The sequence below is a fragment of the Heterodontus francisci genome, chromosome 32, assembly GCF_036365525.1.
Source record: "Heterodontus francisci isolate sHetFra1 chromosome 32, sHetFra1.hap1, whole genome shotgun sequence".
NCBI classification, from domain to species: Eukaryota; Metazoa; Chordata; class Chondrichthyes; order Heterodontiformes; family Heterodontidae; genus Heterodontus; species Heterodontus francisci.
Genome location: NC_090402.1, coordinates 9,939,517 through 9,962,314, shown reverse-complemented (window position 1 = coordinate 9,962,314; position 22,798 = coordinate 9,939,517). Strand labels below are relative to the sequence as shown.

General features: G+C 44.0%; 1 protein-coding gene across 2 annotated transcripts in view; it reads right to left on the bottom strand.

Moving 5' to 3' along the window:
• Positions 1–20,967, bottom strand: part of LOC137347619 (uncharacterized) — a 37,483-nt gene extending 16,516 nt beyond the window's left edge. For both annotated transcript variants that reach the window (XM_068012186.1, XM_068012187.1), the window contains exons 1-11: positions 20,847–20,967; positions 16,640–16,761; positions 14,519–14,660; positions 12,368–12,532; positions 10,436–10,639; positions 9,573–9,699; positions 8,663–8,834; positions 7,993–8,097; positions 7,785–7,887; positions 3,834–3,976; positions 91–270 (exon numbers count right to left, since the gene is read on the bottom strand). In XM_068012186.1, the coding sequence (XP_067868287.1) occupies positions 91–270; positions 3,834–3,976; positions 7,785–7,887; positions 7,993–8,097; positions 8,663–8,834; positions 9,573–9,699; positions 10,436–10,639; positions 12,368–12,532; positions 14,519–14,660; positions 16,640–16,761; positions 20,847–20,865 (1,482 nt within the window). In that variant the 5' untranslated portion in view covers positions 20,866–20,967. The remainder of the gene's footprint in view (positions 1–90; positions 271–3,833; positions 3,977–7,784; positions 7,888–7,992; positions 8,098–8,662; positions 8,835–9,572; positions 9,700–10,435; positions 10,640–12,367; positions 12,533–14,518; positions 14,661–16,639; positions 16,762–20,846) is intronic.
• Between the last annotated feature and the right edge of the window lie 1,831 nt (positions 20,968–22,798).

Sequence of the window (22,798 nt, the reverse complement as noted above, 5' to 3'; positions counted from 1 at the left end):
TAAATGCAAGTCTTATTTTCTTTATGTCAGCAGCCTGATCAGTGCTGAACATGACCTCAATGCAATAAAGTAGGGAAATAAAGAACTTACAGTGGCTGGGAGAGAGGAGAGCCCTGCCTGCAGTGGAGTGTTGCCCACAGAGACCACGATAGTTTCTGGGAAGAAAGCTCCTGCACTAATGGCAGATGATGCAACATTTGTAAACTCCGCTACGTTCACACTCGTGCTCTTTTGCTCAGAGCCAGTCGCCCCCTGCGTCTTTGTTTTCTCCTTGAAAGAAAAAAAAAATGTTTCATTTACAAAAATGCACAGAAGTAAAACACTGCAGGGAATAACTCACAATTTATTTGACTGAAGCAGATGCTACAGATGTCCCTTTAGGAGATGAATCTCACAGCTCTTACCAATTTTGCTCCTGTCCAGAATTAAAATCAGCAGTGTCAATCATAAGTAGGGTTTTGCAAGGTGCTCAACAGCAAACGTTAATGAAATGCTCGCTCATCTACTCCCCCTGCACCGTTGTAAATTGTTATGCCAACATCTCTCATTCAATTCTGCTGCATCAACTGTCATGCTACAAGCTCCAGCCACCAAGCGATGTTGTGGATTGAATTTCAGCAGTTTCATTCCCAATTCCATCACAACCTTGATATTTTAAAAAAAACACTTCTGCAAACCACAGTCAACTCTCGCCTCCTGATTCAGAAGGTTGTAGCAAGGAAAAAAAAAAACAGAAAAAGAAATAAACACAAAGAATTTATATAGTGCCTTTTATTACATCAGGACATTCCAAAGTACTTTAGGAACAATTAAGTACTTTTGATGTAGTAAGGCAGAAAATAGTTTGCTTACTAACTCTCATGAATAAAAAAATGCAAGATCATGCAACAACTTACATTTTATATATTACCTTTAGCACATTAAAATGTCCCAAAGCTTCACAGGAGCATTAACAAAATTTGACACCAAGACAAATATTCAGACAGGTGAGCAAAAGCTTGGTCAAAGAGGTAAGTTTTAAGGAATGTCTTAAAAAGGAGAAAGAGGCAGTGAAGCAGAGAGATTTAGGGTGAGAATTACAGAGTTTAGGACCCAGGCAACTGAAAACATGGCCACTAATGCTGGGGTGAAGAAAATTGGGGATGTGCAAGAGGCCAGAATTAGAGGAGTGCAAGAAGTGAATCCATGAGAGAGAGTACCAGGGCACTGGATAGCACAGTGGCTCAAGCTCAGTGTTGTCTAATACATTAGCCACGAGCCACAGGTGGCTGATTGGGAATCCAGATATGGTTAATTAAAATTTAATAAGTAAAAAATTACATAATAGACACAGTCATTGGGCATGTGATCGCAATACTCATATTTGTATGAAAATTCCAAGCTTTTTGTGCTTTTGTTGGTAAAATGAAAAAAACAAAGAGCGTGCAAGTGCTTTTAAATTATGAGCACTTTACGTTCTTGGTTACTGAATGGTGGTGGACGTTTGTTAAGGAAATATACACGTGTGAAGTATCTTAAACTTAAATAAGGGCACTTTTGAGGGCATGAAAGCAGAGCTAGCTAAAGTGAACTGGCAGATCAGGTTAAGGGATAGGTCAATAGAGATGCAGTGGCAGACATTTAAGGGGATCTTTCAGAATACACAGAATAGATAAATTTCAACGAGAAAGAAAAATCCAAGGGTGGGACCCGCCATCCGTGGTTAACTAAAACAGTTAAAGACAGTATCAAGCTTAAAGAAAAAGCCTATAATTGCGCAAAGATGGGAGGCAGGTCAGAAGATTGGACAGAATATTAAAAAAAAAACAGCACAGAAGGACTGAAAGATTGATAAGGAAAATAAAATTAGAGTAGGAGAGAAAGCTAGCTAGAAATATAAAGACAGATAGAGTTTCTATAGATATTAAGAAAAGTTAACAAAGTGAGTGCTGGTCCTATAGAAAGCAAGTCTGGGGAACTAATAATGGATAATAAGGAGATGGCAGATGAATTGAGCAGATATTTTGCATCGGTCTTCACTGTTGAGGATACAAGTAACATCCCAGTATTAGCTGCAAGTCAGGAAATGGAAGGGAGGGAGGAACTCAAGAAAATTACAATCACCAGGGAAGTGGTACTGAACAAATTGTTGGAGCTGCGGGCTGACAAGTCCCCGGGTCCTGATGGACATCATCCTAGGATGTTAAAAGAACTGGCTAGTGAGATAGTTGATGCGTTAGTTTTAATTTTCCAAAATTCCCTAAATTCGGGGAAGGATCCTTTAGATTGGAAAATAGCGAATGTAACTCCTTTATTCAAAAAGGGAGGGAGACAGAAAGCAGGAAACTACAGGCCAGTTAGCTTAACATCTGTCTCAGGGAAAATGTTAGAAGTTATTAAAGATGTTATAGCAGGGTATTTAGAAAAATTCAAGGTAATCAGGCAGAGTCAACATGGTTTTGTGAAAGGGAAATCATGTTTAACCAATTTATTGGAGTTCTTTGATGGAGTTACATGTACTATGGATAAAGGGGAACCGGTGGATGTATTGTACTTAGATTTCCAGAAGGCATTTGATAAGGTGCCACATCAAAGGTTATTACAGAAAATAAAAGCTCGTGGTGTAGGCGATAACATATTGACATGGACAAAAAATTGGTTAGCTGACAGGAAACAGACAGTAGATATAAATGGGTCATTTTCCGATTGGCAAGATGTAACAAGTGGTGTGCCACAGGGATCTGTGCTGGGCCTCAACTTTTTACAATTTATATAAATGACTTGGATGAAGGGACTGAAGATATGGTTGCTAAATTTGTTGATGAAACAAAGATAGGTACGAAAGTATCTTGTAAAGAGGACATAAGGAGGCTATAAAGGGATATAGATAGGTTAAGTGAGTGGGCAAAGACCTGACAAATGGAGAACAATGTGGGAAAGTGGGAAATTGTCCACTTTAGCAGGAAGAATAAAAAAAGCATATTATCTAAATGGTGAGAGATTGTAGTGCTCTGAGTTTTTGAATATTTTTAAGGCAGAGGCAGATAGATTCTTGATAAGCAAGGGGGTGGAAGGTTATCGGGGGTAGGTGGAAATGCGGAGTAATCAGTTCAGCCATGAACTTATTGAATGGCGGAGCAGGCTTGAGGGGTCGAGTGGCCTACTCCTGCTCCTAATTCGTATGTTCATATGTACTCATTGTGTGGGTGTAAGTATGGCAGTTTCTACTACAATTAGTCCATGTGGCTAAAAGGTGTTGCCATCGACACACTTGGGCCTAGTCAGTGATTTTCCACCAAACAACACTGGGTTAGGCCACTGCCCTATCAACTGAGATTGAAGTTTGAATCCAGCCCAGTTTGAAGAGATGTAAATCAATTCCTGCTGCTGGTCTGCAAGAGTTCAACAGTGTACAAACAGGTCAAAACTCATCCCTGAAAGTGGAAGCAAACTTTGCCTTGAGAGGGAGATCTTTTTGGGCTGAATTTAACTCCACATCAGGCACATACTTTGTGTTAAGCTGATTAATAGATAAGTACTGAATGCATTTGATCTCCTCAATCGCCTGAGGGGGTTGAAGAGGAATTTTTTAGGGTTTTTTCCTCCCCTTATTGGCCCTGGGTTTTTTTTTTTGCCTCAGCCAGGATACAACTTGGCTGTGAAAAAACAGAAGGTAGAGGGGGTGTGGTGTGGGAAGCGTCTGGTCATGGTACTGCAGCCTGAGGCAGGCTTGATCAACGTCCAGCATTTCCTCCGTTCCTACTCGATGCGGACACAAAATGTGCAAGATACAATAGCCTTGTGTTGGTCAAGGCAAGGGATAGTGATCGCATCAGCAATGAAACTTCACCTGCCTTCCACCACTTCTTCAACCCGTGTGGAGGGGGCTCCCGTTCGCCTCCTGTCCTTCTCATCTGCTTGTTGACTCGGCTGATCGTGGTGTGACTGCAACCTGTCACCCAGCTGATGAACTTGTAGCAGTTGGAATGTGAGCCACCTGAGTCAAGGAAAGACATTTCAGATATCTACAGGGACAAGGTAATGTAAGATCATGACAAGCTGATTCACCTTGTCCAGGACAGCAGAACAGGATGCAGCCAGTGTGTAAAGGGGGTTAAAATCAAAACAAATCTGTGGAAACAATATTTCAGTGAGCAATAATGTTTTCCTCAGATTAAAACGTAGAAAATTCAGATGCGAGACAACTGGCTAAAATTTTTAAACCGGCTGTTTCTGAAGGGGATCTGACAGCTACTGCAAAACCAAAAAAGGCCCACAGTTCCATAAAATACAACATCACAATAGATTCTTGTGTACAATAGGCAGACACACAGGCTTGGAGAACCCACAGAGGGAACAAACAGTGGGAATACAGATGGCGAAGAAACTGCTGAGTTAGTTGAGAGATCAAAATTCTGTGAAAAGGCAGAGTTTGATTTCACTGAAGTTATTAAAGTGCAGAAAAGACTTACAAGGATGATACCGGGACTGAGAGGGCATAACTATGAAGAAAAACTGAACAGGCTTCAGGCTCTTCACCAAAATAAATTATAGAATTATATGGCACAGCAAGAGGCCATTTGGCCCATTGTGCCTGTGCTGGCTCTTCAGAAGAGCTATCCAATTAGTCCCACTCTCCTGCTATTTCCCCACACACCATTAACATATTGTTTGCCTTTGCTCCATGACCTTTTGGTCAGCTATGTGGCCTTGTCCAATCTACACCTCCTTTGTTATCTCTTGCCCCACCCCCACCTCACTTGCTAATAACCTGTGACTTTTCTAATATTTGTCAGTTCCAAAGAAGTGTCACTGACCCGAAACATTAACTCTGTTTCTCTTTTCACAGGTGCTGCCAGACCTGCTGAGTGGTTCCAGCATTTCTTGTTTTTAATCCCGAACATGGAAACAGTTTTTCCCCATGTTCTCTGCTAAAACTCCTCATAATTTTGAACAACTCTATTATATCTCCCCTTAACCTTCTGAGTTGAACAATCCCAGCTTCTCCAATCACTCCACCTAACTGAAGTCCTTCATCCTTGGTACCATTCCAGTAAATCAACTCTGCACCCACTCCAAAGCCTTGGCACCCTTCCTGAAGTGTGATGCCTAGAATCAAACCCAATACTCCAGCTGAGGCCTAACCAGTGATTTATAAAATTTAGCATATCTTCCTTGCTTTTGTACCTTATGCCTCTATATATAACTCCATGGATCCCATATGCTTTTTTAAACAGCCTTCTCAACTTGTCCTACAACCTAAAATTTGTGCACATAAATCCCCAGGTCTCTCTGTTCCTGCACCCCAATTAAAATTGTACCATTTTAGCACAAAGGAAGATGGTTGTGGTTGTTGTGCGTCAATCATCTCAGCTCTAGGACATCACTGCAGGAGTTCCTCAGGGTAGTGTCCTAGGCCCAGCAATCTTCAGCTGCTTCATCAATGACCTTCCTACAATCATAACGTCAGAAGTGGGGATGTTCTATGATGATTGTACAATGTGCAGCATCATTCGCGACTCCTCAGATACTAAAGCAGTCTGTGTAGAAATGCAGCAAGACCTGGAAAATATCCAGGCTTGGGCTGATAAGTGGCAAGTAACATTCGCGCCACACAAATGCCAGGCAATGACCACCTCCAACAAGAGAGAATCTAACAATCTCCCCTTGACATTCAATGGCATTACCATCGCTGAATCCATCACTATCAACATCCTGGGGGCTACCATTGACCAGAAACTGAACTGGAGTAGCCATATAAATACCGTGGCTACAAGAGCAGGTCAGAGGCTAGGAATCCTGTGGTGTGTAACTCACCTCCTGACTCCCCAAAGCCTGTCCAGCATATACAAGGCACAGGTCAGCATGTGATGGAATACTCTCCATTTGCCTGGAGTGGTGCAGCTCCAACAACACTCAAAAAGCTCAAAACCATCCAGACAAAGCAGCCCGTTTGATTGGCACCCCATCCACGAACAAACATTCAGTCCCTCCACCACCAACGCACAGTGGCAGCAGTGTGTACCATCTACAAGATGCACTACAGCAACGCACCAAGGCTCCTTAAACAGCACCTTCCAAACCCGCGACCTTTATCACCTAGAAGGACAAGGCAGCAGATGCATAGTAACATCACCACCTGAAAGTTCCCCTCCAAGCCACACACCATCCTGACTTGGAACTATATTGCTATCGCTGGGTCAAAATCCTGGAACTCCCTAACAGCATTGTGGGTGTACCTACCCCACATGGACTTCTTCTTCTTTGGCCTCCTTATCTCGAGAGACAATGGATAAGCGCCTGGAGGTGGTCAGTGGTTTGTGAAGCAGCGCCTGGAGTGGCTATAAAGGCCAATTCTAGAGTGACAGGCTCTTCCACAGGTGCTGCAGAGAAATTTGTTTGTCGGGGCTGTTACACAGTTGGCTCTCCCCTTGCGCCTCTGTCTTTTTTCCTGCCAACTACTAAGTCTCTTCGACTCGCCACACTTTAGCCCCGTCTTTATGGCTGCCCGCCAGCTCTGGCGAACGCTGGCAACTGACTCCCACGACTTGTGATCAATGTCACAGGATTTCATGTCGCATTTGCAGACGTCTTTAAAGCGGAGACATGGACAGCCGGTGGGTCTGATACCAGTGGCGAGCTCGCTGTACAATGTGTCTTTGGGGATCCTGCCATCTTCTATGCGGCTCACATGGCCAAGCCATCTCAAGCGCCGCTGACTCAGTAGTGTGTATAAGCTGGGGATGTTGGCCGCCTCGAGGACTTCTGTGTTGGAGATACGGTCCTGCCACCTGATGCCAAGTATTCTCCCGTGGCAGCGAAGATGGAATGAATTGAGACGTCGCTCTTGGCTGACATACGTTGTCCAGGCCTCGCTGCCATAGAGCAAGGTACTGAGGACACAGGCTTGATACACTCGGACTTTTGTGTTCCGTGTCAGTGCACCATTTTCCCACACTGTCTTGGCCAGTCTGGACATAGCAGTGGAAGCCTTTCCCATGCGCTTGTTGATTTCTGCATCTAGAGACAGGTTACTGGTGATAGTTGAGCCTAGGTAGGTGAACTCTTGAACCACTTCCAGAGCGTGGTCGCCAATATTGATGGAAAAAAGTCAATATTGATGGATATACCCACATGGACTACAGTGGTTCAAGAAGGCAGCTCAGCTCAGCTCACCTTCTCAAGGGCAATTAGGGATGGAAAATAAATGCTGGCTTAGCCAGCAGTGCCTACATCCCATGAACGAATAAATAAAAAAAATTTAGTTTAGTTTATATTGTCTCTACTCATTCTTCCTTCTAAAATGCATCACTTCACACTTTGCTGTCTGAAGACTGAGAGATGGCCTGACAGAGGTTGTTAAAGTTATCAAAGGGTTTGATGGATAGACGTAGAAAAAATATTTCTACTTGTGGAGTAGGGGTAGGGTGGGGGAGTCTAAAATTAGGCATCATTTATACAAGATAGTCACTAATAAAACCAATTAGTGGTTTTACTCACTCTGTGCTGAGAATATGGAACTTGTTACCATAATGAGTAATTGAGGTGAATAGTACAAATTGCTTTTTAGGGGAAGCTAGATAAATGCGAGGGAGGAAGGAACAGAAGGATATGTTGAGGTGAAGAGCATGGGAGGAAGCTTGTGTGGAGCACAAACACCAGCATCAGCCAGATGGCCTGTTTCTGTGCTGTAAATTCCATGTAAGATATTGGTAAATTCCTACCAAACCACTCCAGCATGTGTTGGTTAATTGATCTAAACAGAATAGAATAAGCTGGTGTCCAGTTCATTTTATACAACTCACCCGAAGGGGTCAGCATCTCAGCCAGGGCCCTACGCGCGTCAGCCTGCCCTTTTGAGGCACGTTCCCTCCAGCGGTGAAGCAAATGCCCGTGAGTGTGTGCCATCTGCAAAAACAACCGAGCAGCCTTTCAATCAAACATCTACTTCTGCATTTCTGTCAACAAACTGACCTTTCACAAAGTTCATCTCCAAACAGCAGACCGAGTTACCGAGACACAGTTGTCCACACAACACCTCTCCTTCACAAGTTCAGCAATTGGTTTCAAAAGTCCCAGGGCTCCCTTCCCTTTCGTCCTTTTAACTCTTTCTCCTTTCTGTGGAAAATTGAAGGAAGACTGCGTCAGGTAAAGAAAGGCAGACTTGCATTTATTTAGCACCTTGCACAAACTCAAGACATCCCAAATCGCTTTAGAACCAATGAGTACATCAGAAGCAGAGCCACTGTTGTAACTTAAGAAATGCAACAGCTCATTTGCACATAGCAAGCTTCCACAAACAGCAATATAATGACCAGATATTTTGATTTTAATTAATGTTTGAGGGATAAATATTGGCCAGGACACTAGGGAGAACTCTCCCGCTCTTCTTCAAAATAGCATCATGGAATCTTTTAGCAGTAGGAGGGGGCTGTGGTTTAATGTCTCAACTGAAAGAAAGCACCTCCAATAGTGCAGCACTCCCTCAGTACTGCACTGGGATGTCAACCTAGATTTCGAGCCAAAGTCTCTGGAGTGGAACTTGAACCCACAACTGACTGACTCAAAGGCAAGAATGGTACCCACTGAGCCACAGCTGGCACACATATTGGTAGAAGGAAGCACAGTAAGAGAAGGGTTTGGGTTTGTCATCTGGGTTCTAGTCAGATGCATTTTATTTTACCTCAGGATCAGTCTTCAACTTTTTGTGTAAAAAGTTGTTGGAGTAACCCAGGATGCGTTGAGCGGCTCGTTCGCACAACTTCAACTCATTTTTCAACACGATGCGATTCTTCAGTACAAACTCCTCATATGCCTTCGACTTCCGTTGACCATTGCCAAGTCCTATGCCCCTTCTGAAAGAACATAGCATTTTTTTTTATATTGTAACTAGTTGGGGCATGATGGAGGCCTATCATGGGCTGGCCCAAGGTGGTTGACAATGAATGTGATCAGTTCAACGCTAACTATCACTTCAAAGCACCATTATATGAAGGAGTGAGCTTTTGGTTTAATGGTAGCATTCCTGCCCGAGTCAAAAGGTGCAGAATTCGAACCCCAACCCTGACGAATGATGATTGCAGCCGTGGCTCTGAAACCCAGGATGCTTGTGCATGCCGAGTGTCAGTAACCCACCCCCACCTCCTCTCCCACATTGTAAGGGTTGTAGGAACCCATAAAATCCTCTCGACGTACAGGATGATCGGCTGGTACGAAGATGATTGGAGCATTCATCCCTTGGCCTGTCAATCAACCAGCGAGTGCTTTCAATACTTCACATTGTTCTCCAGAGGAAGAGTGTGAAGATCTCAAAACAGCGACAACCACTATGTGAATCTAAACTAACTTTCAGACTGCTAACTTATTGGTTTTTATTTTTAAAAAGAGGCAAGTTGCTTTGGGAGTTAACCCTTTACATGCTGAATTTAGCAGTCAAGAAAAAACACTGGGAGAGAACAACACTTTAAAACATGCAGTGAGAAGCGATTTAGTTTCGTGCATTTATTGCAGAAAAGAACAGATAGGATTGCATCCCCTTTAGATAACAGTTGCCAAGAAACTGGTCTACATTGAACAGAAGCAATGCTACTTGCTTCCGATGTTTTTCCAGCTGCTGCACTTGGTTTTCATCGTAGCACTTCAACGAACTGAGACGCCTGGCTTCCTTCAGCAGCTGCAGGAGATTCACAGCTCGCTGCCGACATTCACTCAGCTCATCCCCTGAAGTGAGGGAGACAATAGAAAATCAGAACTGAAGCCACAAGTCAATTTTGATCACAAAACATTGATTTACAAATCAACCCTACAGGCTCTTTACAGTGGGAGGAAGGAGGGAGGTGGAAACCAACAGGATTCCAATTTATCATCCAAAAGATGGCACCTCTGACAGTGCAGAGCCCCCTTAGTACTGCAGCAGGGATTATCAGCTTAAATTTTGAGCTCAAGTCACTGGCTCGGAGGCGAGCATGCTACCCACTGAGCCATCGCCCCTAAAGCCTGCTGATGCTCACTGTCTAGCGTCACATATGAATAATGGCAACTTGGCTGAGGTACACTAGGTCTGCCAGCGTCTATAGAATCATATCTTCAGGAGAAGCTGAGAGGAAAGAAACACGAATAGCTTCTTCGGAAGCTAGGAATATCGATAATACAGGCTCAGAGAGTATATAACAAAAACCTGCATATATCACCTTTAACACAGTAAAACATCCCAAGACATTTCACAGCAGCGGTTATTAAACAAAATTTGACATCCAGGCATATAGAGATATTAGGAAAGGTGACAAAAAGTTGGTTCAAAGAGGCAGGTTTTAAGGAGCGTCTTAAAAGAGAGAGACAGAGCGAGAGCGAGAGCACGGCTGCCAATGGTGGAGCGATGAAAACTGGGGATAGGGTGAACAATTTTGGGGGGGGGGGGGGGGGGTGGGGTGTTGGGAGTTTTAATGCATCCTCCAACCTGTCCTTTTGATGTAGTTCTGCAGACATTGACATGGCTTCTTCACAAACAGAGGACAGCACAGCTTCTCAGCATCTCGATCTCCCAGCAACTCAGTCATGGACACAGCAAATGCTTGCAGGGCATCCTGATGTTTTCTGCGTTCATCGGTGTCTATAACTGCACAAGATGAGCGAGGGCATCGGGATCTGTCAAATGCCAGCCCTTAAGTAAACAGAAAGTATTTTGTTTTTAGACTGCATATAATGACACAAGTCCTGGCCAGAATGGAGAGGATTGGTTGTAGGACGAGGGGTTGAAATTACCCAATCACAGCAGTTAAGTGTCTGGGATAGCTTTTACGCACAAAATTTTTAATATGTAATTATCCTTCACGCTCTGCATTTTGCTGGAGAAATCACCCTGCTTTTATTGGAAAACTCTCAGGAGAGTTTCAGTCAGGAGTTCTATTTGCTGTAGTCTGTGGTGACTCTGATTAAATAGACTCTGTTTGCTGCAGGTCCTGCCATAAGACCTAGCCTGCCTCCAACTCATCAACTGACAGTGGTGTCAATACTCACTCTGTTTTTTTTTAAATATATAAAAACAGTCACCATTGATTTGGTTACAGTGAAATGGGCAACTTGCAGATAATAGAAGCAAATGCCCCCTGCATCACTTGCAACTTCAAAGTGCAGTTTCACATGCTCACATACAGATTTTACATTTTCTACCAGGCCAGAAAGTCACAGGTTTAATTGCTGGATTGTGCTCAGTGGTCTCAGTCAGGACAGCATTCGATGAGCTACACCTACCCTCGGTGACCCTGGACTGGAACAGCAGGGGGCTGTTGTGTGTGGAAATCAACTAAGAATCCTGCTCGTGATTGTTGTCAAGGTGCTAGTGCAGAAATGCCATCAGAATTGGATAGGGTGCGATGCACTTGGCGCTCAAATAGCTAACTAAGCACACAGAGTGAAGAAAGAACGTTTGGCTGAGGTGCCCATAAAACATTTATGTTAAAACTTGTATCGCATCTTGGTTAGACCACATTTGGAGTGCTGTGCACAGTTCTGATCTCTATATTACAAAAAAAGAGAGGGGCATGGGAGAAAGTGCAAAAATGATTTACAAGGATGATAGCAGAACTGAGAGGGTATAACCATCAGGAAAGGATGACCAGGCTGGGGCTCTTTTCTTTAGAAAAGAGAAGGCTGAGGAGACCAAATATAGGGGCCATAAATATAAAACAGAGTCACTGATAAATCCAGTGAGAAATTTAGGAGACACTTCTTTACCCAGAGAGATGTGAAATTTGCTACCACAAAGGGTAGTTAAGGCAAATAGCAAAGATGCCTTTAAGGGGAAAGATAGTTTTTTTAATATTATTTCCTGGGATGTGGGCATCACTGGCAAGGCCAGCATTTGTTGCCTATCCCTAATTGCCCTCAAGAAGGTGGTGGTGAGCTGCCTTCCAGAACCACTACAGCCTCACTGGCACATCTATCCATAGAGGGAATTCCCCATTATGGTAATTTTCAATGTTAAATCTGCCGTGGGTACACCCAAAGTGCTGTTAGGGAGGGAGTTCCAGGATTATGATCCAGCGACAGATAAGGAACAACAATCTATTTCAAAGTCAAGATCATGTGTGACTTGGAGGGGAACTTGTAGATAAGTACTTGAAGAAGAAAGGAATAGAAGGATATGTTGATAGGGTTAGATAATTTAGGGAGGGAGCAGGTTCATGTGGAGCATACAGACTAACATTGACCTGTTGGGCTGAATGGCCTGTTTCTATGCTGTACATTTGATGTAATTCTATGAAACCGGATCCCAAAAAGAATTCCACACCTTCAATAGAGGTAGTGGGGAATTTGAATGTTTTTTAAAAAAAAGGAAGTGTTAGCACATCTCACACCGGCACACAAATCAATCTCCTGGACCGCTTACCGCAGGCGTTACACAGTATCAGCACTTGTCCAGTCTTTGGGTCATTCTTCCAGCGTGGGGACGGGTTATAACCCGACTGCTTTAACCTACAGCCACGACGGTTGGGGTTCGTGATGTACGGAGATTTGCAGATATCGCAACAGAATTGAACTCCCGCCCTTTTTTCTGGGAAAGGAAGAAATAAACAAAAACCATCAGCAAGCCTGGCCCAATCAGTCCAGCTCTGAGCAAAGCCATGAGGCATGTTGCACTTTGAACAAACAATGAAAGAACTTTAATAGAGGTATTCAAAATCATGAAGGGTTTTGATGGGCGAAACTGTTTCCACTGACAGGAGGGTCAGCAACTAGAGGTCCCAGATTCATCATAATTGGCAAAAGAGCCAGAGGGAAGATAGGAAGAAACTTTTAATTATCTGGAAAGCGTGGCCGGAAAGGGCTGTGCAAGCAGATTCAAACATTATCTTTCAGAAGAGAATTGGATAAATACTTGGAAAGGAAACATTTGCAGGGCGACGGGGAAAAGTGGGGAGTGGAACTAATTGGATAGCACTTCCAAAGAGCCAGCACGGACACAATGGGCTGAAAGGTCTCCTTCTGCACTATATCATTCTATAATAATGTGCTTTAGATTCTCAACGAACAACTTCTTCCTCATTAGGTATGCTCATGCCTTTACTCCATTCTTCGATTTATTTTTGGCTTCCAGCTCCCAACATTTGGCATTTTAGGCAAATCTTTTTTTTTTTAAAAAAACACTCTTCAGGTAAAAAAGTTGCTGACCCCTGGGCTAGCAGAATAGGCAGAGAAGCTGCAGATGGAATTTAATAGAGAGAAGCATAAGGTGATGCATTTTGGAAGAAGGGATAGGGAGAGGCAATACAGACTAAATGGCACAGTTTTAAAGAATATGCAAGAACAGAGGATCTGGGGGGTTCATGGGCATAGATCTTGAAGAGTGACAGGACAAATTAAGAGAGTGGTTAGCAAAGCATATCGGATCTTGGACTTCACAAATAGAGGTAATGAGTACAAAAACAAGGAAATTATGCTGCACCTTTATAAAGCTCTGGTTAGGCCACAACTGGAGCATTGCATCCAGTTCTGGTCACCAGATTTGAGGAAGGATGTGAGAGTCCTTGAGAGGGTGCAAAGGAGATTTACCAGAATGAGGAATTTTAGCTACAAGGTTAGGTTGGAGAAGCTGGGGTTCTCCTTAGAGCAAAGGAGATTGAGGGGAGATTTCATAGAGATGTACAAGATAATGACAGGTTTCCATAAGGTAGACAAAGAAAATATGCTCCCATTAGCTGATGGTACAAATACCAGGGTACACAAATTTAAGGTTTTGGGCAAGAATTGCAGGGAGGGGTGTGAGGAAGAACATTTAAAAAAAAAAATGCAGCAAGTGGTAATGACCTGGAACGCGCTGCCTACAACAGCGGTGAAAGCGGAGACAGTGATTTCAAATAGGGATAGAGCGAGGGAATGGGACTGACTGGATTTGCTCTAAGGTGAGCCAGCATGGAGTCGACAGGCTGAATGTCCTCCTTCTGTGCCATAATGACTAACTGTAGGCGGAGAGGGCGGGCAGTTAATACAGCGGAAAAATAATTAAAAGGGCAGATTAGAAAGTGGAATTCTCAGCTGTAATGCTGGAAAGGAGTCCATGAATCTTTTGAAAAGGAATTAGCTGAAAATGAAGATCAAAGGAAACAAGATCCCAATTGTTCTTGCGTGTTAAAGAACACAATGAGGCAATACTGTCACCCAGTGGCTGTAGCCTCTACTACAGCATCACTGGCACACCTATCCAAAGAGGGAATTCCCCTTTATCATTTTCAATGTTAAATATTGACAGAAAAAAGTGTGACAATAAGAACGAAAGCTGCTGCTGGACAGAAAATGTGTAGATACACAGGATATTTAAATGTATTAAAGATTTGGAACAAGTAGTTGGGATTACACTAGATGGTTCCTTAGGAGAAAAACACCACTGCAAAGCTTTCATCTACCAGTTGGGAGCACAGCCCTAGCCTACATTCAGCACCAGAGTGCTGTGGAAATGAGGTATAAATGTATATGTGAAATGTATGGCAAAAATCAACAACCGGGTGAATTTTAGACCGTGAGTTAGGTTTAAATGCCCTACCTGATTTTGATTTCAATGGGACAATCTTCCGCCTCGTCTTCCTTTTGACCACAGTTTCCACTTCGGGTGAAAAGGACCTCTTCCTCCGGATTCTTCCACTCGTCCTTCCCTTAGCCGTGCTGGATTCCTGATTGACTACCTCCTAAAACAAAGAGGCAACTGAGCTTTTAAACAATGGGTCATGCAAGATCAGTCACTAAGGTATATGCAGTGGATTGAAGCCACACTCCAAAGACTCATACAAGGTCAGGGTGATACCAGGGAGAGCTACGCTGTCAGAAGTGCTGGGTTTCGGGTGAACTGAGACTGTCAGGTGACCATAAAAGGTCCCACAGCACTATTTAAAGACTGGGGAGTTCTCCCTAGTGACCTGGTCAATACCTACCCCTACCAATATCACTAAAAGAAATTATATAGTCATTTACCTCGTTGTGTGTGGGAGCTTGCTGTGTGCAAACTAACTGCTGCATTTCCCTTTATTTCAGCAATGACTACGCTTCAGAAGTATTTAATTGGCTGTAAAGCGCTTTGGAACATATTGAGTTAGAAACATAGAAAATTTATGGCACAGAAGGAGGCCATTTGGCCCGTCGTGTATGTGCCCGCCAAAAAAAAAGCTATCCAGCCTAATCCCACATTCCAGCACTTGGCCCATAGTCCTGTGGGTTTTGCATTTCAAATGCATTTTTTTTTTTTAAAACATGTGATGAGAGTTTCTGCCTCTACCACCCTTTCAGGCAGTGAGTTCCAGATCTCCACCCCACCACCAACTCTTTGGGTGTCACCTCAACTCCCCTCTAATCCTTCTACCAATTACTTTAAAATCCATGCCCGCTGCAATGGAAATAGATCTTTCCTATCCAATAACTCGTCCACTCAATTTTACACACCCATATTAAACTTCCCCTCAGCCTCCTCTGTTCCAAAGTAAACAACTCCAGCCTATCCAACTGACAGGTGCAATGCAAATGTGAGGTCTGTCCTCCTTTCTCGTGAAATGGTTTAGGGTTCATTCGTGCTTAGATCCTGACCACCTCCTGGAGGACCTGAATGGATAATGCTAGTATACTGCACGAGAAAACCTTCAACATAATTAAGATGTGAACAGCCAATGAGCATCTTTCTAAACAGCAAAGGAATTGCAGGACTGCCATTGAATGTGCTTGGGTTGAATTCTTAGACCTGATTGCTATGGGGCAAGCAAAGTGCTGCTAGACTAGGGGATTCATGCAGAGAAAAGTTCTGGTACAGACTTGAGGGGCCGAATGGCCTGTCTCAACAACAATTTGCATTTATGTAGCATCTATACAAAATCAAAAGTCCTAAGGCTCTTCACAGCAGCGATTATCAAATAAAATTTGACACCACGCCACATAAGGAAATATTACAGGTGACCAAAACCTTGGTCAAAGAGGTGGATTTTAAGCAGCATCTTAAAGGAAGAGAGTGTTAGAAAGGCAAAGAGATTTAGGGAGGAAATGCCAGAGCTTGGACCCAGACAGCTGAAGGCACGGCCACCAATGGCAGAGCAGAGGAAATCAGGAATGCACAAGAGGACAGAATTACAGGAATACAAGATATCAGAGGGTTCTAGGACTGGAGAAGGTTACAGAGATAATTAGTCCCTCTGCTGCCCCCCTTTTTTTTTTCTCAAAACATTCACTCGTGATCTGACAAGGTCAATATTTATTGCCCATCACCAATTGCCCAAAATGTTGTCAATTAGTTATTTTCTGGAACCGCTGCAAGTATAGCAGTTTGGTACAACTGAATGTGTTGCTCGGCCATTTCACAGGGCAGTTAAGAGTCAACTACATTGCTGTGGGTCTTCATTCACATAGGCCAGATCGGGTAAGGACGGCAAGTTTCCTTCCCTAACAGGCATTAGTGAACCAGATGGGTTTTTACAACAATCCAGTAGCTTCATGGTCACAATTACTGAGACTAGTTTTTATAACTCCAATTTATTTAATTAACTGAATGATTACTAGCCCGGTAACATAACCATTATGCTGCCTTGCAATTGTTCAAGTGGGTACAGTATCAGTGGGAAGGCAGCTTGTGTATCACAATGCTGTTAAAATGTTTCCTTAAACTCTTCTCTGGTGCATCAGAACTCACCGCAGCGACATCCACAAGGTTCACATCCATCGCTTTGTTTCCACTGGTCTGCTTTTGCTTTGGCCCGTCATCAGGTGATTCAAGTTCAGCTTCTTGGATCTGATCACATGCAGCTGCAGAACCTATAAAGAGACATGACACAAAAATATTGTTGAGAGTGTGCTAAATATATAAAATATGAAGATGCTCTAAACACAAGGGTGCGCAATAACAGATAAGTAATAATAATAATAAATGATCTAATAGAGGCCTTTACAACGATGAAGGGGTTCAAGAGGGTCGACGTGGAGAAGATGTTTCCATTTGTGCAGGAGACCAGAACTCGGGGCCATAAATATAAGATGGACTCGAAGAAATTCAATAGGGAATTCGGGAGAAACCTCTTTACCCAGAGAGTGGTGAGAATATGGAATTCACTACCACAAGGAGTAGCTAAGGCAAATAGCATAAATGCATTTAAGGGGAAGCTAGATAGAAACATTGTTGACCTCAGGTTGTATTTACTTACAGCAGTTAAGCTTTACAGCCTTAAAGGGGTAAAGCTGTTGAGCGAAATAATACATCGTGCCACACCCGTCTTTATAGAAACACACACTGATGGAAGCCATTCAATCCATCGTTGATGCCAGCTCTTTGAAACAGCTATCCAATTAATGCCACCATCATTTATACCTCAAACCCTGCAATTCTTTTTTCTTTTCAAGTATTTCTCCAATTCCCTTTTGAAAGTTATTGGTGGAAGCAGATTCACTAATCTTTCAGGCAGTGTATTCCAGATCATAACAACTCGTTGCATAAAACAAATTCTCATCTCCACTCTGGTACAATTATCCTAATGGGAAGGTTACAAGTTGCAGGTCGGAAGTACTGTTTCAGTTTCCTTTAATTGTCATTGTACTTATTAGAGACAGATTGGAGGTACACATACACAAATCTTTGAAAGTGGAAGGACAAATTGATAAGGCTGTTAAAAAAAGCAGATGATATCCTAGGTTTCAGAAATAGAGGCATAGAGTACACAAGCAAGGAAATTACTCTAAACTTTTAAAAAAAAACACTGATTAGGCCTCAGCTGGAGTACTGTGTCCAATTCTGGGCACGATACATTCAGAAGGATGTGAAGGACTTGGAGAGGATGCAGAAGAGATTTACTTGAATGGTTGCAGGGATGAGGGACTTCTTGTGTTCTCCAGTCTCTCCACATAACTGAGCGTAAGAAAGTAGGAACAACAGTAGGCCATTCACCCCATCAAGCCTGCCCCACCATTTAATAATATTACACCTTCCAGGACTAAACTTGTATCCCTAATTCCCTTAGTGGCCAAAAATCAATCTCTGGTTGAATATACTCAATGACTGAGCATTCACAGCTTTATGTGGCAGAGAATTCCAAAAATTCAAAATCCTTTGAGCAAAAATGCTGGAATTTTTCATTAGCGCATAAAAGGTAAGGGGGAAGATTTAACAGAGGTGTTCAAAAGTATGAGGGGTTTTGATGGAGTTATTAAGGAAAAACTGTTTCCACTGGGTGGCACAGTGGTGCAGTGGCTAGCACCACAGCCTCACAGCTCCAGCGACCCGGGTTCAGTTCTGGGTACTGCCTGTGCGGAGTTTGCAAGTTCTCCCTGTGACTACGTGGGTTTCCTCCGGTTTCCTCCCATGTGCCGAAGACTTGCGGGTTGATAGGTAAATTGCCCCTAGTGTAGGTAGGTGGTAGGAGAATTGAGGGAAGGTGGGGATGTGAGAGGGGTAAAAATGGGATTAATGTAGGATTAGTATAAATGGGTGGTTGATGGCCAGTGCGGACTCGTTGGGCGAAGGGCCTGTTTTGGTGCTGTATCTCTCAATGACTCGATGGTAGGAGGGTCAGTAACCAAATGACACAGATTTAAGGTGATTAACAAAAGAAATAGCTGGGAGGTGAGTTATATTTTAAAAGACACAGCCTGAAAGGTAGCTGGAAACAGGTTCCCAAGTCAGCACAAGCTCAAAGGGCCAAATGGCCTTCTTTTGTGCTGTAAGATGAACTAGCCTGAAATGTGCCACTGGAACAATGGTGCTGGCCTTCTCATCAATTCTGAGCAAACAACTGAAATATTTTAATATATCTCATTACCTAATTTGCTGGTATATTTTGTATCAAACAGAGTAAACGACAGGTTTGTGACCACCCAAAGCTACTGAGGATCTTTTTTTAAAATTCATTCATGGGCTACAGGCGTCGCTGGCTAGGCCAGCATTTATTGCCCATCCCCAATTCCTTTGAGAAGGTGGTGCTGAACTGTCTTCTTGAACCGCTGCAGTCCATGTGAGGTAGGCACACCAACAGAGCTATTAGGAAGGGAGTTCCAGGATTTTGACCCAGCGACAGTGAAGGAACGGCGATATAGTTCCAAGTCAGGATGGTGTGTGGCTTGGAGGGGAACTTGCAGGTGGTGGTGTTCCCAAGCATTTGCTGCCCTTGTCCTTCTCGTTGGTAGAGGTCGCAGGTTTGGAAGATGCTGTTTAAGGTGCCTTGGTGCGTTGCTGCTGTGCATTTTGCAGATCGATGCACAGTGGCAACAATGTGCACCAGTGGTGGAGGGAGTTAATGTTTGCGGATTGGGTGCCAATCAAGCGGGCTGCTTTGTCCTGGATGGTGTCAAGCTTCTTGAGTGTTGTTGATGCTACACCCATCCAGGCAATTGGAGAGTATTCCATCACACTCCTGACTTGTGCCTTGCAGATGCCTTTGGGGAGTCAGGAGGCGAGTTACTCATCTCAGGATTCCTAGCCTCTGACCTGCTCTTGCAGCCAACTTTATTTATATGGCTACTCCAGTTCAGTTTCTGGTCAATGGTAACCCCCCAGAATGTTTATAGTGGAGGATTCAGCGATGTTAATGCCATTGAATGTCAAGGCGAGATGGTTAGATTCTCTCTTGTTGGAGATGGTCATTGGCACTTGTATGGCACAAATGTTACTTGCCACTATCAGCCCAAGCCTGGATATTGTCCAGGTCTTGCTGCATTTCCACAGAGACTGCCTAAGTATCTGAGGAGTCACGAATGGTGTTGAATATTGTGCAATCATCAGCAAACATCCCCACTTCTGACCTTATGATTAAAGGAAGGTCACTGATGAAGCAGCTGAAGATAGTTGGGCCTAGGACACTACCCTGAGGGACTCCTGCAGTGATGTCCTGGAGCGGAGATGATTGCCCTCAAACAACCACAACCACCTTCCTTTGCACTAGGTATGACTCCAACCAGCGGAGAGTTTTCTCCCAATTCCCATTGACTTCAGTTTTGCTAGGGCTCCTTGATGCCATACTCCGTCAAATGCTGCCTTGATGTCCAGGGCAGTCACGCTCACCTCATCTCTTGAGTAGAGCTCTTTTGTCCATGTTTGAACCAAGGCTGTAATGCGGTCAGGAGCTGAGTGGCCCTGGTGGAACCCAAACTGAGCCACTGAGCAAGTTATTGCTGAGCAAGTGCTGCTTGATAGCACTGTCAATGACACCTTCCATCACTTTACTGATGATTGAAAGTAGACTGATGGGGTGGTAATTGGCTGGGTTGGGCTAGCTGTACTGGAACAACTTGGCTAGGGGTGCGGAAGTTCAGGAGCATAGGTCTTCAGTACTGTTGCCAGAATATTATCAGGGCCCATAGCCTTTGCAGTATCCATTGCCTTCAGTCGTTTCTTGATATCACGTGGAGTGAATCGAATTGGCTGAAGTCTGGCATCTGTGATGCTGGGAACTTCAGGAGGAGGCCGAGATGGATCATCAACTCGGCACTTCTGGCTGAAGATTGTTGCAAATGCTTCAGCCTTATCTTTCGCACTGATGTGCTGGGCTCCCCCATCATTGAGGATATTTGTGGAGCCACCTCCTCCAGTTAGTTGTTTAATTGTCCACCACCGTGTAATGGGCTTGTTCACCCAAACTCATACTCCAAACCCCAATACCAATCTCAACCTTCAACCCCCAAACAATCCTAAAAACCCAAACAATCCCCCAAACTCTAACCCTCCAAAAACACTAACTCTAACCCTCTCCGAAACCAAATCCTATTCAACTATGACCTATTTCTGACTACTTAACTACAACTCCCACACTGCCCCGCACCACCTCAGGGAGAAGGAAGATGGCGGCGGCGACGCCCCGCCCGACAGTTACAACAACCCGCAACCTCCGCACCACTGAAAGCACCTAGCAACTCACAGCGGCTCAAACCCTCCATCCTGTGCAAGGTACCGGAGCCACACGCATCGTATTAACGACGCTCTCCCACATTCACACAACGAACTTCACTCGTCTGCACAACTTCCACATTCTCCCAACCTGCCCAATGATTGGCAGGTATAATCACCGCCCCCTTAAGGAGCATTCCAATTCGAACTGTGTGTGTGTGGGGGGGGAAGTTAAGGAGATTAAACGATTATTGTTTCGAAATCTTAACTCTATTAGGAGCAGTCAAACAATTAATTAATCACTAAAATTTTACTTTCATATAATGATAAGGATAGACGAACAATAATCTGTACATTTTTTTTTAACAGTTCTCCCCTCTCCCTAACAGCAGAATCAAGTTTGTCTGGCCTGCAAGAGAAGATAGCGCATGCGTCTTTTGAAACTGCCACACTGAGGTTGGTGCGGCCATCTTTGATACAGGCAAAAGTCAGCAGGAATAAAAGCAAAATACTGCAGAAGCTGGAAATCTGACATAAAAATAAAAAGTGCTGGAAATACTCAGCAGTTCTGGCAGCATCTGTGGAGAGAGAAGCAGAGTTAACTTTTCAGGTCTGTGACCTTGCATCAGAACTGGTAAAGATTAGGTTAGGCCCCCTCGCCCAACCCTTTTTCCGGTACATTGATGACTGGTGCCGTTTCCTGCTCCCGCCTCAAACTGGAAAACTTTATCAACTTTGCATGCAATTTCCACCCTTCTCTCACTTTTACATGGTCCATCTCTGGCACTTCCCTTCGCTTCCTCGACTTCTCTGTCTCCATCTCTTTGGATAGGCTGTCCACTAATATCCATTATAAGCCCACCGACTCCCACAGCTACCTTAACTACACTTCTTCACACCCTGCCTCCTGTAAGGACTCCATTCCATTCTCCCAGTTTCTCCGTCTCCAACGCATCTGCTTTGATGATACTACCTTCCACAACAGCGCTTCTGATATGTCTTCTTTTTTCCTCAACCGAGGATTCACCCCCACTGTGATTAACAGGGTCCTCAACGGTGTCCAGCCCATTTCCCACACTTCTGCCATCACCCCTTCCCCTTCGTCCCGGAACCGGGTTCCCCTTGTCCTCATTTTCCACTCCACCAGCCTCCACATCCAAAGGATCATCCTCCGCCATTCCCGCCACCTCCAGCGTGATGCCATCACCAAACGCATCTTCCCCTCTCCTCCCCTGTCAGCATTCCGAAGGGATCGTTCCCTCCGCGACACCCTGGTCCACTCCTCCATTATCCGCACCACCTCGTCCCCTTCCCATGGCACCTTCCCATGCAATCGCAGGAGGTGTAATACCTGCCCTTTTACCTCCTCTCTCCTCACTATCCAAGGCCCCAAACACTCCTTTCAGGTGAACCAGCAATTTACCTGTACATCTTTCAGTTTAGTATACTGTATTCACTGCTCACAATGTGGTCTCCTCTCCACTGGGGAGACCAAACGCAGATTGGGTGACCGCTTTGTGGAATACCTCCGCTCAGTCCAAAAGCATAACCATGAACTTCCAGTTGCTGTCCATTCCAACACACAACCCTGCTCTCATGTCTGCATTTCTGTCTTTGGTCTGCTCCAGTGTTTCAGTGAACATCAACACAAGCTCAAGGAGCAGCACCTGATCTTTTGATTAAACACTCTACAGCCTTGCAGACTGAACATTGAGTTCAATAACCTCAGAGCATGACTGGCCTTATGTTTATATTTTATTTTTTAACCATGTGCCTGTTTTTCATGTAGTCAGAGCTGTTCATTATCCTGCTATTAACACTCTGTGGACTAATGCTGTGTCTTTCACCACAAGCATTAACACACTCTTTGCCTTTGTCCAAGGACAGCTTTGTTATTTAATCTTTCCTGCCCTATCAAACACCTTCCCCTTTGTTCTCTACCCCACCCCCCTCCCCTTCACTTGCTTAAAACCTAATTCTTTT